Source organism: Cyprinodon variegatus, unplaced genomic scaffold, assembly GCF_000732505.1.
Source record: "Cyprinodon variegatus isolate N-32 unplaced genomic scaffold, C_variegatus-1.0 Scaffold321, whole genome shotgun sequence".
In the NCBI taxonomy this organism is placed as follows: Eukaryota; Metazoa; Chordata; class Actinopteri; order Cyprinodontiformes; family Cyprinodontidae; genus Cyprinodon; species Cyprinodon variegatus.
Window position 1 is genome coordinate 341728 of NW_015150774.1, and position 15472 is coordinate 357199.

The window sequence follows — 15472 nt, forward strand, 5'->3', positions numbered from 1 at the left end:
CATCCATCCATCCATCCATCTTCCGCTTATCCGGGGTCAGGTCGCGGCGGTAGCAGCTTCAGTAGGGAGGCCCAGACATCCCTCTCCCCAGCCACTTGGGCCAGCTCCTCCGGGGGAATTCCAAGGCGCTCCCAGGCCAGCCGAGAAACATAGTCCCTCCAGTCCTGGGTCTCCCCCTGGGCCTCCTCCCGGTGGGACGTGCCTGGAACACCTCATCAGGGAGACGTCCAGGAGGCATCCTAATCACATGCCTGAGCCACCTCAACTGGCTTCTCTCGATGTGGAGGAGCAGCGGCTCTACTCCTAGTCCTCCCCGGATGACTGAGCTCCTCACAGCTATCTCTAAGGGAGAGCCCAGACACACTACGGAGAAAACTCATTTCAGCCGCTTGTATCCGGGACCTCATTCTTTTGGTCATGACCCAAAGCTCATGACCATAGATGAGGGTAAGTTATGCATTAAATCGGTAAATGGACCATATAGTGACGCTTAAAAGTATAATGTTCTCGCCTCAAATTATCTTAAATTGTACTATTATTGAACAATAGCAACAGAAAAGATAACTTCTACCTTAGTACTTCATTGAAAGGAGATGGAGGAGACTCATCCACGATCTCTGACACAGAACTTTTCTCCTCTTGCATGTTTCCTCTGTCCATAGCGTTCCTTGACAGTGTCGTTTTTTAAGTCACCAATTTAGTGCTGCTTGGTCCCACTGTAATTTCCCATTGGGAACCTACTAGCACTCAGATTAGAAACGATGCTTCCAAGAAACCGTCCAAAATCAAACTTGCTTGCGAACCTACCACCACAACAATCCCACCCTCTTGATTAATGACCAATAAAATTCTGTTTATTCACTCTTGTAAAGTCGTGTACCACTCGGGAGCCGTTTCCCTATGATTTTAAGGTGACATCAAATAAAAGACTGTCTGAAGTTGGTGTAATAATTAAGAAAATCAGAAGAGTGGTTTGGAAAAAACTGATTAATTCTTAAAAAAAAATAAAATCAAAGATCACTGGTAGTCTAAGCAGAAACTGTTTTTTTTTTGTTGTGCTTACTTCCTGGTCAGCTCGTGTCTCTGAACTTGAGAAAAAAAAGAGATGTTCAAACTATATAATTTTCTTTAGAAAGTAAAATGCATGCTTGATATTTATTTTCTTTTTTTCCACTTACATAGATGTTTTTCCACTTGCAAAGTCATTATGTTGAACAACTTTTCAGAGTAAGAAGACTAGCTTAGCGGTTACTTTTAGAATTTGTTGTACTGTATAGTGTGTAAAAGTATGTTAGAGTAGTATGTCCTGCTCTTCCACATATGTGAAAAAGCAGCACAGCAGGTCTTACTTGCCAGTTCAAAAAAATCATCCTTCGAGAAAATTTTTTGTAATCAATCTGTTTGATATATCATCAGGTTTCCTCTGTTCGAGAGTAAAAGTTGTATGATCTAAAATATCTGAGTATGACACAGCAGCAAAACAGAAAAATTAAATAATTAAGAATTAGTTTGCAAAATTCTTCTCAATATTTAATTTCGTCATTTTTAGCTTAAGCCTTCATGTTAGAGTGCCCATGGTCATCTTCTCTATTATTTAACACAATCTGTTTCTCTGTTTTCAGGATCTAGACAGCAACTTAAGGTGTGAAAGATGTCAATTCCTTTTTTTTTCTGCTTTAAAATTTGACATGAAGTCAAATGGCAATTGTGAATACCATGTGTATCTGTTTAAAAAGACGGATGATAAGACCTCCTACTGGAGCTCAAGCTTCACTTTCACAGGAGAGGTAAGGTCAAAATTCAGGGTTTTAATCAATCTATTTAATTCCTTTTTCAACATCTATCTTATCGTACGATTATTAAGAACGCCATCGTGGGTAGGAAAATAATTCCAGGCTGCTGTTTTAAATCCAGATAGCCTTCAGTCAAAACCTCAATGCACACGGATAACGCTAGTTAGAGTGGGACTAAAGCTTTCCAAAAAAAAAACAATCTCAAAAAACAAATGTTACACAGATATAGCGAATGTCTCAAGCGCTTCATTATGAGACCCAATACATATGAACAGAGATGGGAAGTAACGAAGTACAAATACTTCGTTACTGTACTCAAGTAGATTTTTCTGATATTTTTACTTTACTTTACTACTTATTTTTATGGCGACTTTTTACTTTTACTCCTTACATTTTTACACAAATATCTGTACTTTCTACTCCTTCCATTTTAAAAAATTGGCTCGTTACTTTAGTTTTGAATCATTTCAATGGAGTTACCGTTATTATTTTTCACGTCATCAATACCAAATTCAATCTAATTGGATGGGAATCTACGTTGCATTTGACGCACCACTACAAGATGAATCGACAGATTCGGCGGTATTCATTGGCGGCAAATCCTTACAGCTTGGTGTCGGTGGCGTTAGCATAGTAGCATGGACGACGAGATAATTGAAAATGAACACAACGGAGATCTAGTCCTATTGGCAGACATCCATTTAAAATGTAGGCAACGGCATGAAAAAAGTGGTTTCTACTTTTACTTTTATACTTTAAGTAAATTTACAAGCCTGTACTTTGTTACTTTTACTTGAGTAAAGAAGTTTAATCAGTACTTCCACTTTTACCAGAGTATTTTTTAACACAAGTATCTGTACTTTTACTCAAGTAAGGAAAGTGAGTACTTTTGCCATCTCTGCATATGAAGGAGTGTACATTTGCACAGGTCAAACATACTGCACATGAATTGATAATAACTTAATGAGCTAGACAATGTACTGTACTGTCATGCAAAGGATTATGGGCATCAATATAGGTTTCATGTGGTAAAATAGGAATGTCAGGAGGTCTACATGGTAAAAGAACTATCGATAGGACATATCTTGCTTTCTTTCCTATCTCCTTCCAGAACTCTTCAGAATATTCCGAATGATTTTGTGACATAATCGTATTAAAGAAAAAATCTGAATTTTGCATTACGACTTTCAGTGGGAATATACCCTAAGTAGCTTTACAGCCATTGAAGTAGCTCCTTATCCTCTTCATTTTGTAGTTTTAGGTTTCATAACACATAACGTAGGATTCTGCAGAGTGCCAGAAAACGGGTAAAACATTTATCAGGAGATATCTAAATAAATCCACCATATTTAAAGTACAGCAGGTCATAGTGCTGAAGTTATGTTCAGTGTGCATAAAAAAAAAATCATCCTTTAAATCTGTTTATCTCTAATGTATCATCAGTTTTTTTTTGTGTGAACTGAAATAGTTGAGTATAACATAGAAGCAAATAGAAGAAATCTGTAAAAGAGAAATTGTTTTGTTAAACCACATAATGCTTCATTTGATTGTCCTTAAAACATTTTACTAAGTAGTCTATATTTTTAACTGTTTTGATTATTTGTTTTTACTCTGGTGACTCAATGATTGCTTAGGAAAATATTATTTAGATAATTTGTTGTCATGTCTTTCATATTCAAATACAAATCTTTTTTGTTGCTTCTGCAGGATGACTTGAAAGAGGAGAGTGCAGTGAAGTGCCCAAAATGTAAAAATACCCTTTGGTTAATCATTAACCTTTTAAAAGTTATTGATGGGACACAATTAAAAATTTAATTGTCCATCACAACTCATGGGATGAGTGGAGGGAGTGTTTCGGCACCTCACCCTTAATTTTGGGATTAATGAACGGATGGATACATTGATTTGGAAGGTTCCAGCACAGAGAGTGCTGTCTGGGTTTCTTTCCTTCACATGTGTTATGCAAAAAGCCATGACAATAAATTTGGAAACTGAGGAACAATGTCCAGGCCAATTTTGTTTGAGCATTGGTTGAGCAAAATGTTTGCCTTTCTTTCCAAACTGCTGCAAATCCCCCTCTCCAAGATACTCTCATGTGATCCAGTCTCCTACTATACTTAAGGATGAAGGCATCCCCTCCCAGACTTTCATCCTTTTTTGCCTGGACTGTCTCCTCTAGGAATTTTTTAAAATAATGGCAGGCAAAGAATCTTCGCTTTTCAACCTCCACAAGTTAAGAGAGCCTGTGGGTAATCTCTCAATCAGATTCTGTCCAACAGGCTTTCTGCTGTGTTTTTCTGCAGTTTACAGAAATTATCTGGAAGGATCACAGACTGGAACCATAGAGGAACAAAAAAAAAGAAGAAAAAAAAGCCCCACAGCTGGGCTATCAAAACACAGACCCATCGATCCAACACAGCCTCAGCGACACATTCTTGAACCTTTGAGATGCCTCAACTTTCCAAAATGGCTCAACAGAGGTTAAAGGCCTGACAAAAGTCAGGGAAAGCCTTCAATGCATAAACGATTTTGGTTGTTGCAGATGATTTCTAATCACTACAATTGTTCAATGATGTGCAATGATGTGCAATGCAAGCTAACAGGATCCTAATGGTGACCGCATGGTACCCCATGCTGACCTGTTTTGAGCTGTTGTTTGTAAAGCAAAAACAAATTTTATTTCACTAAAGATTTAAACACTAAAATATAATTCACGTTTCCTAGAATGCCTGTTCCATTTGATTGCCAAAATATCAGAGTCCCTCTAAAGTGAGTCCCCTTGTGTAAATTGATTTCAGACTTAAGCAAATTATTTATTAAAATAATATTTCACCAAATAAGGTTTTACTTCCTTCTTTGGATTGTGAATTGGTTTATACACAACCCAAATGCTCTAAATTGTTTAAAAGTTAATTTCACCGCATCCCAAACTCTCAAATGAACTCTTTTTTAAAACATAGAATTACATACATTCATTGATTGAATATTTTTATTAAGGTTTTCTACAATTTTAATGTCTTCTTTGTGTACATAGTAGCTGTGTTTAGTTGTGTTTCACTGTTCTAAATGGTTTTAACTGAAAGATGTTTGACATGGGGTTGAAAGATTTCTGCAAATAAACTTTTGAAAGAAACATTTTTTGAATTTACTCCATATTTGTGAAAAGTTGTTTTATCATGATTTGATTCACACTTTTGTTTGTTGTCCTAACACACAGTCAGTAAGGCTTGTTTCACAGACAGTCTGAAAATGATTTTGAATGTCAATATATAACAGAAAAGGGCATTTGTGTATAAATGGCCACCGAGATGGGCATGTATATGCAAAGTTATTGCATAACTCATATTCCCTCTGCAATCTAAGAAGACAATGAGTCAATGGATATGTTGTTATGCATCTAACTTATAACTTTATATATAAAAAAAAAGTAAAACAGTCATTAAGTAATATTTGTGAATTAATTTAATTGCTACATTCTAAAAATGTATAAAAAGAAAATTGACATTTCTATAATTAAAACCAGTTTGGGTCAAATTCTTTTACTGTCTATTATTACGCAAGTTGATGAATTAACAAAAAAAATTCTTCTTTTTAACCTTGTCTTCTATTTTAGTGACTTTATTGAGTAGACCAGCCACCTTGGTTCAAATATTGTCAAGAATCGAGGACAGATGGACCCAGTATTCAAGGAGAGACAGTTAGTAGGAAAGTTCAAACGTTTATTCAATAAAAACCAAAAACAAAAGCGGAGCTGTGGCTCACGGACACTGCAGGTGGGGGGGTGGGGCACCGCCCAATCTCAGACACTCTGGGGGAGAAACACAGGTAAGTGACCACGATAAACTGATAGAAGATTAACTGTGTTGGTCACTTACCTGGTTTAACAGTCCAGACCACGAGTGTCCCCAGTGCTGCAGTCCCAGAGGTGATGCTGGAAGCCGATCCTGGTGAGGGATCCAGAACAGACAGAAACAGACAGGATCCAGATCAGGCAGGAACAGAGACAGGTGGCAGGATCCAGACTTCCAGGCATCCACAGGCTTCCAGGAGGGTTCAGAGTCTGACTGGGACCAGCAGCATGACCAGGTGGTCACGCACAGGAGCAGACAGGATCAGGTGCAGACAGGCAGGCACAGTGGAAGAGGGTAGCCGAGACTGGTCGTAGGAACCGGAACTTGAAGCTGGACTTTAAACTGGTCTTCTCCCTGGAGCCAGGCTTACTGGATAAAAACTGAACCTCCCCCCATAATGAGCCAAAAACCCAGAGGACTCCACGGGGGAGGAACAGTGGACAATCAGGAGACGAGACAAACACTAAAACCCTCTTTCCACTGGCTGCTAGGATCCAGGACATGAACCAAATAAAACTGAACAGAACAGACTAACAAAAAGACAAGCAATGATCTGGCCCTGAATGCTCAGGCTGAACTGAATATAAACCAGAGGAAACAGGTGAGAGGAATAAATTATAATTGAGGCAGGGAAGGAAGAGGGCAGGTGAGAGGAATTACTAATTAAGGGAGAGCAAACAGGCCATATCATGACAAATATATCATAACAAAAACATCAGTTATCCAACTGCAGGAACGATCAGGTCCTAGATGTTTAAAAATGTTGCACTTCATTGTGATGTTCTATTTAATGAGATTTAATCAGGATATTCAAATGAAAACACAAATTAAGAGGGTAAATGAACACAAAAGACATTATTTGGAGGTGTTTTGGCTTTAAAACACCTAGTTTAGTATATTTATTGTTCACCTCAGTCAAGAAACGAAAAAGTGACTTGAGTAGATTGAAGTTTATAAAGGCGTTTGAAGCCACTGAATGGATCACTCAACAATTAAAGCATTTGAAATTGGTAAATGTTAATATTTTAGATTTTTTTTTTCATAAGACTGCATCCCTGTATATATGATTGTTAATACATCCGTGGAAAGATAAGTTTTGAATCCCTTTGCCGGTTTTTAAAAAATATTTAGATAATCCAGATTACAGGATGTATTTTGACCATAAAAGATTAATGCTATCGCATCTCATATCCAGTGCAGCATATGAGATATGATCAAAGAGGAAAAAATGCATTGTAAGTTGAATATAGACAAACTAAAATAGTGCAAAGTTGTATAGCCGTTCATGCGATGAAAATGTTAATAATTAGATTTTTTTGTTTTTACTTAAATAATCATAATTTAAAAAATGCCCAGTATAAAGTTGTGGAGTACTAATGATAAAATAAAAAAGGGGTAGAATAAGTGTATTACAAAAAAATGTGCAACCATTACTGTATATGTTTTACATATACTGTACAGTAATGTTTGCATTTTGCAAACATGCATTATTTATGCATTTTCTATCATAAGTAAAAAAAATAATGCTCTGGAATTTTAGGTTTTGTTTTTTTGTTTGTCTTTTACGTCAAATGTGCCAGACGAAGGAGAGGATGGATGGATGGATGGATGGATGGATGGATGGATGGATGGATGGATGGATGGATGGATGGATGGATGGATGGATGGATGGATGGATGGATGNATGGATGGATGGATGGATGGATGGATGGATGGATGGATGGATGGATGGATGGATGGATGGATGGATGGATGGATGGATGGATGGTATGCTTTGGAGTCTGTATATCCCATTTAAGGATTTGATTCAAAGTAGAAAAATTAATGGAGAACTTGTTTACCAGATGATTAAGTACAATCAATTATTAATTGTTTTAGCCCTAATTCAGACCTTCACTAGACCTTAGAAGATTCTTCCCTTAAGCACACTTTACACATTACATCGTCAAGACAAGGAAAAGGTTTTATAAATACAGACTTATGAGAACATCATGTCATGGGAACAGAAAGGAAAAGTATTAACCCCTACCACTCAGGCACAAAACTGCTCTGTCAGAGGTGAAAGTGAAACTAACTGCTGATATTTCAGAGAAGCTGCAAAGCTTATTGTAAGTCACATGACCAAGGTGGGGTTTGGCTTTATAAAGACGGAGAGATAAGAAGGAAGAGAGCAGCAAAACACTTCGCTGGAAGCATAAGACCTCAAGGTAATTATTTTTCTGTTTATCCTTCTATGCTACCTATTCTGTTCCTATATTTTTTTCCATCTGAAGCACTAAATGTAATTATGTGCTTTTAAGAATCTGCAAAAATGATCTAGAAATAAGAAAAACAATTCTTAAAATAAGAGTAATTACCCGTAATTTCAGTAGGTAAATAAAACGAGTTGATTTCAAAATAGATTTGCTTACTCTTAAAATAAGATAATCAGATAATTTGCTATTGAAATAAGACATTGCGATTGTTTTTTTCTTATTTTAAATGCAAATTGCCCTGGTCCATTCACAAAGTGTCCACTTGCTTCCTCAATTCAAGAATAAATGCACTTATTTTAAGAAAAAAAAATTTTAATTTCAATTTTTTTGCAGTGTAAATATGGTGTATTATTTTATCATTTCATTGTAACATGCTGTTTTTTTTCTGAAAACTGAATCAAAACTGAAAGTTTGCAGTCATCACCTGCAGGTGGCGCTATGGCCAGTTTCATCTGACCCTGAAAAATAAGACTAAGATATCAGTAATATAAATGGCTTTAACATTATTTTACATCTTACTAAACATATAAATAATATGCTAGGCTTAAAATAATAATAATAAAAAATAAACACTGAACTGCTCTTCATCTGCCTCTATAGGTACTGTCCACCTTAATTGAAGAAACTAAATAAAAATGTCTAGAAACAATTCAACACAATCAAATCATATTTCCAAGGTAAGTTATTTTCATTTTTATTCATGTAATGCAAGTGTTTTGAGATTACAGTTTGTTTTCTACCTATGAAAACAAAAAAAAATCAATAATTTGAAGAAATTTATATAGCATTTAAAAAAAACAACACATCACATCTAAGCTAATTTAATACAGATGATCAACTTAGCTACAAAGGCTATTGAGAAATCAAGATCGTAAGACAAATATATATATAATTAAAAAATATATTACATTTTAAAATCATATGAAAATATTTCTAAAATCAAGGGTATGGTATTGGTAATAATAATGCTATTTACATTAAATAAATGCACTTACACAATATGAAAAATGGATATGCAAGGCTCAAAATATATTATGTTACTTGCTTTTAAAAGCATAAACACTTAACTGCTCTTAGGGCTGTTCTATAAGTGAAGAAGTGAAGGTAAATTCCAATACAATCCAATTTTATCTGTTAAGCACTAAAAAAACAACACTGAGCAAAGTGCTTTACAGACTAAAAAATAAATAAATAAAACTGTGTAGATAAAAAACAAAACAGCCAATACATGGGTAAAAATAACATTTGCACAATCAAATCAATGAAACTGGGTAAAAGATAAAATGAATAAAAGATGCAAAATATAAAAAAAAGATAGATTAAAGTCCACTCTCTATTAAAGAGGTCTCATTGAGTCTTAGGATTTAAGAGAAGACATTGAATTTGGAACTAAAGAACATGAAATAGAGACTTTATAGCAAATTAGAATATTAGTTGGATCACAAGCATTTACCCCTTTTCAGGGGTTTTCTACTTAAGTGTGGCACTAGATCATCCATGTCATCTGACCTAACAGGGCACAGTTTTACCTGTTTCATCACATTTCTTTTTCTTCAGCGAATCTTCTGTCTGTATAAAATCAGATATTAACAAATACCTGAGGCCTCATAAGGTCAGTTTTGTCCGTCTAAGCAGCTGTTAATCTGTCTCTATAGCTATCATCTACCTCAATTTAAAAAAGTGAGCAGCCAAGAGGTAAAAAAATAAAAATAAAAAAATAGAATATTCCACATACAATTCTAAACAATGAGACCAAACTTTCCAGGTAGGTTACCTTCACCTGTATTTGTGTGATGAGTGAGTGAGCGTAGTATAATGATATATTGTTATGATTTATTTATACCTAAAAGCACAAAAGTAAATCAGTATAACAAGAATTTAATAGTGTCTTTGGGAAAGCACATCACATCTAAACTTATCGCATCTAAAATTTTCTAAAGTTCTGAATGTTTTCATCTTCTCAGCTTTTTGTTGGAATGGACATGGTTATGATTTTTATACAGTATTTTAACACAACTTCCTCTTTTTTCAGGATACAGACAACTGTATATCCTGTCAAAGTTGTCAATTCAAGTTCTTCCCTTCGACTACATTTGACATTAAAGCAAATGGCATTTGTAACTTCGAAATGTCTGTGTTTAAAAATAAGGGGGACAATACCCCCTTCTGGAAAACGAGCTTTACTCGCACAGAAGAGGTGAGATCAAATCTCAGGCTTTTAACTGATCTGTTCTGTTTTATTTCCATAAATCTAGGTTCTTCTAAAGTATCTGTGCTGGTAATAGAATGTGTTTATACGCTGCCTGACTCCAGCTCACAGAATGAAACACTTTGTTATGCCTTTAGGTTTGTGTTTCACTGAATTAGAAACAACTCAAGGAACTTCAAGACACTCAAGAAGAAGAAATAAATTTCAGTAATAACAGTCAAATATGCACAAAATGTATACATTGATTTTTCTTAAACTTGTTTGCACAGCAGCCTTAAATCTTCTTAATTATTGATTTTGGGGAAAAGAAAGCTCATTATCATTGTTGTTGTTGTTACAATTATAGAAGATAAAATCTTCCATAATTTTTATATTTTAACACTAATCTTCTCTGTTGCTTTGGCAGAATGATATAAAGGAAAAATCTACAATGAAGTGTCCAAATTGCAAAAAAACATTTTGGTTATTTATTAACCTTTGTGTGAATACTGACACAACACAACTCGAAATTAAGTTGTCCATCAAAACTGGTGAGGTGAGTGAAGGTTTCTTTAAGAGTTTCATCTTTACAAAGCTGGGAGTTTAAACCCAAATGTTGCTTAACATGTATGTATGAAGCTGTTGTTTGAACACAGGCCTTTGTGTCTTGACTCAGTCAAAAGTTGGTGTAAAGTCAGTGAGAGGTTTTTCACTAGAGTAGATCCAGGTCTGACCCAGAGCTCCTGTTCAACCCTGTTCCTAATGTGTTAACTAAAAAAAAAGAAAAGCCTAAAACTAGTTTGATTTTTAACCGCCAAAGAGTTAGTGAAGTTATTTTGAAAACAAAACTTTATATCCTAGAAAATGTCTTATCCTTCTGTAAAAGTTTTTGTAAACAATCAGTTAAGAGAGGTTTTTTATCAAGTGTGAACATTACGTCAAAATACAACTACAAACTCCAAATGTCTTAACAAGACCAACAGAAAATAGCAGATAATAGCATAAAATTAAGAGGAAATTAAAATTTTAATTACTAAAATTAAATTCCATATTATCCTCACTTCCTGTTATTTAACACCCAATATGTGCATTTAGATATGTTGGAAAGTGAACTAATGAATAAATCAAGTTTATATCTTTACCTTGTTGAACCCTTTTTTAAAAAAATATTAGTGAACAAATATCTTTGTTAAAAAAAAAAAAGGAAAGCAGCACTACAATAAGGATATTTTGAAGTTTAAAGCTCAATAAGGGTTTTTTTTTTTTTTTTGCAGTTATTGAGACCTTATTAAAGAATCCTCTATCCAATTTATGAAACTTTATAGTTTTGGATTGCTATCAAAATATTAAAACATTGCTGTCCACCTATACTGACTAACTGAGATAAAGTAGCTGTATTGTAGCTTGTTATGACAGGTCAGAAAATCTTTCGGTCAGAAAATAAAAACAAAAAAAACCTAGAACATAAAATTCCCTCCTTTTAACATGGTGGTGAAATCTCACTGTGGGGATGGTTTTCCTCAGTAAATAATCATCACATATGTACAACATTATTTCAAAAATATTTTTTGTGTTTTATTTAATTGGGTCTTATTCAAAAGTAGGGATGCCGGAAAGCTCTATAAGCTGAGACTGGATCCTGTGATGCCCCTGTTGAAGACTGAGGCCTTTTCTCTTGCGCCACAAACACATCCATAATTAAACTAATGCAGTACACTGTAGTTATTTACATATTTACCTCCATTGCACACAGCACAAACAGTTGTAAAAAATGTACTGTAATTCATAAAATTAAATTGCTAGAAAGTATTTATAAACAGGGTAACCAACACTATTTACATCTTCACTCAAAAAACAGTCACTGCAAACAAAGCAGGCAGTGTACAGACATCTGTCACAAATCTGACTTCATTTCTTGGTCTTAAGTAAAACATGATGAATTGTAAATACATTATTTTTTGTGTTTTGATTTTTGATGGAATTTTGTTAATTGTCTCATCTTTTAATTATATGTTTTCATTTCTGCTTACAGAGTGAAAACCAGCAAGACAAACAAGAGGGTTTGTAAAGTTCTTTACTGTTGATCAGTTTACAAATGACCAATATGATTATGACATCTAATTTAAAGGGTGAGGATGATAGGCGGGATGTTGGTAAAAAAAAGAGCAGTAACATGGTCATCATATTTAAAGGAACCTTAAATTGATTGTTTTTATTAAGGATGCCATCAACATGAAAAGAATGAGAACTTTCAAATGATTCAAAAGCAAAGCCTTGATGCTGAAATACAGGGAGACCTTTTATGAAATCCTGAGGACTACTCACATCATCTCCAAAACACTCAACTTTCCTTTATGCATAAAGGAAAATGTTGCCTTTTATTTGCTTTAGCAGAGCAAATTCTATTTTAAAACTCCCCAAAATATATTTTGGGGAGTATATTTTTAAGTAAGGCCACACCACCTTACTTAGCCTTAAGTAGAAAAAAGCAAAAGAAAACTGTTACTAAGTAATAGGAAGTCTGACCATGCTGGGTGCTGCAATTGTTAAATTAAATAGTTCTTTAAACCATGATGATAGAAGTAAGGAAGGTCCAGTTGAATCACCGAGGAGCATTTTTGAAAAGAACAGGACATTTTCCACAAAAAAAGATAAAAACATTTAAACTAAAAAGTAGAAAGAAATATGGTGAGTTACCTTACAGCCACCATTGTCCCCACAAGTGCAATATACATAAAGCAACGAGACCAAGACTAACTGTGTGACTTTCAGGCTTTAACTGTAGCTTGGTCAAAATGGAAAACAGATAGAAAAGGTAAACAATAATTTACTGAGAAAGATTGATGCAGTCTTTTCCACATAAAGTATAAGGGGATTTTTTTTCTGGCCAAAAAGTATTAGTTCATGTCGTTGATCTCAGAACGACCCAAAAGTGCGGTTTGGAAGTCTTTTAAAATCAAATTTTCTGAAAACATTCTCTGGAACATTATTCCTCAACCTTCAACATTCATTGTCTGAGTCCTTTTTTTAAGCTGGGCCCCTGCTATAAATATTCCTAAAGTTATGAATATACACCTCACGTATTTAGGAATACAACCTACAAACTTACTTCTGTCAGCTAACTATTTTTCCCCAGTCTTAAATGTAACTGTTTTTTCTAGGCACTTCATCTGTAAAGAGGCAGTGTCGCAGAGTGAAGGTTTTTTGCATGAGCACTGGTGAAACGTTTGGTGGTGATGATGAAGTAAAGGAACGACTGTTAAAGAACCGATCACCATCAGCACTTTTCCAGGAAACAGACCTGAACGAATGCTCTGTCATCATGGTCTTCTGTCCAATCATATCCCGCATTGGATCCGATGTAGACTCCTGCATGAGAGATCCAAGAGGTAATGCAGACTTCTTTTTTGTCAATACTGGAATCAAAATGGTGATGTGAGTCCAAAAGGTCTCAGCCATAGAGATAAAATCAGGAGCTCCCTTATCCAAGGGGAAACTCAAACTAAAGCTGTTTCTTACAAGCAAAGGCAGTGTTAGTTGTTATGATGCCATAAAACCGCTGATTATTGGCCTATGAGACTTTTAAAAAAAAAATTGGCAAGAACAACTTTGCTTTCTTTTTGATTTACCAAATAAAAAAAAATTAAAAGAAAAATCTGAAAAGTTCTTGAATTACAACCGTTTTCTGGGTCAGATTGCTTTAATGTCTATTATTCATTAGCTTGATAATGAAACTGCAGAATAAATTACTTTTTAAACAGGGTCTAATCTTGTTTGTCTCCTGTTTCAGTGTCTTCTTCTGGTAAACCAGTCATTTTGGTTCTGATGCATCACACCAGAGACACTCACTATTCGACTGCAGGTACAATCTGGACTGAGGAGTTTGACAATGTTGTGCTTGATGTTCATCTTTTATTTCATGAGACTAAACCAGGATTATTGAAATGTAGTGAAAACGAAACTGCTTTTAAGCGGATTCAGCAAAAGTTGGACCAGATTTAAAATGAAGGTGATAAAGCAACACAAAAGTCATAGTTCAGAAGGTCCTTAGGTTTAGAATCATTGTCTGTTATGTTGGTTCACCTTGACTCAGAGAAAGAAAATGGCTTCTATAAAGATATACAAGAATGCTATTATTTTTTTTAATGGAAGATAAAAGTTGTAGCAATTTTTTAAAATATATTTATAAATTATTGTTGGAAAATAAGTATTTGATCAATAAGTTTAAGTCAGTACATGAAGATACCTGCACGGAGGAACGGGCCAGAATACTTGCTATGGTGTATAGGTAAACCTGGTAAAGACTAAAAGGAAATGGTCGACCCTTCATAGCCAATAAAGGTTATGCTACAGATTATTATGTATATATATCAGGAGACATAGTCAACATGTAAATAAAAAATTCCAGTAAAGAAGAAATAAATAAGGCAAGGCAAAACTAAAAAGAACATGTTAAAAAATGAGTTATCTAAGCATCTGTGATTTAAAATAATTGTTTACAATATGAGATGTTCAAAGCATTTAAACTTGTAACACAAATAAGAAAATTATGTTTTAAGATTGTACATTTGGGGAATTGTCCCAAACTGAATAAAGTTTTTACAATTCACTTTCTGTTTCCTTAATATATTATAACAGTGGTTCTCAAATAGTGGGAGGCACTACAGAGGTCAGAGTTGCTCTTTAGATTTAGTATCTTCCTTTATTAAATCCCATTGATGGAGGAAATGCATTGTGTTGACCAAAACAGGAAATGTTTAGTCTGAATTGGTCTTCTTCTCCCAATTCAACATTTCAAATTGGGATTTTACATGGCACCATTTTTATTTTCCTATATGCAAATTACTATAGATTGATCAGATTTTTTTTAAATCAGAAATATCATCCAAAAGTAGAAATATATCAAAAGAAAATGTTTTTTAAGGGTTGTACATATGTTGGTTTAAAATTAGACCTCAATGCACCATGGTGTTGATATGGTAAAAATAGTCATAGCTCAATACACATGCAGTCACACCTTTGGGGCCCCAACTGTTTTAAATATATACTAAGGAATCTGATAACATATGTTGTGTCAAAATAGGATTCCTGGACCGCTTTTGGACCCTCTCCATTCAGAAATAGAAGTATGTAAATGCATTTAATTTCCTTTATTTTTCTATTTTGTATCAGTTTTATTAGTCATAGCCCTTTTCAAATTAATTGGGTTTTTCTTTTTTATCAGATAAATCTATTATAATATTTTAAGCATTATTTTTACAGAATGATGCAGACATGCTTTGTTGGACATACTGTTTAAATAAAACAGCTTTTGCTCCAATTTAATTTAAAGACAGGATTACATTTAAAGGTGTTTCAATGTGGATCACAATAAATTACATATTT

General features: G+C 34.5%; 1 protein-coding gene across 1 annotated transcript; it reads left to right on the top strand.

Moving 5' to 3' along the window:
* The first annotated feature begins 7804 nt into the window (after positions 1–7804).
* LOC107091025 lies at positions 7805–14668 on the top strand. Its single transcript, XM_015384723.1, has 7 exons — positions 7805–7851; positions 8500–8576; positions 9932–10096; positions 10515–10643; positions 12120–12147; positions 13249–13476; positions 13878–14668. The coding sequence occupies exons 2-7, from the start codon at positions 8535–8537 to the stop codon at positions 14087–14089; spliced, it is 804 nt and encodes a 267-aa protein (XP_015240209.1). The 5' UTR covers positions 7805–7851; positions 8500–8534; the 3' UTR covers positions 14090–14668.
* The last annotated feature ends 804 nt before the right edge of the window (positions 14669–15472 follow it).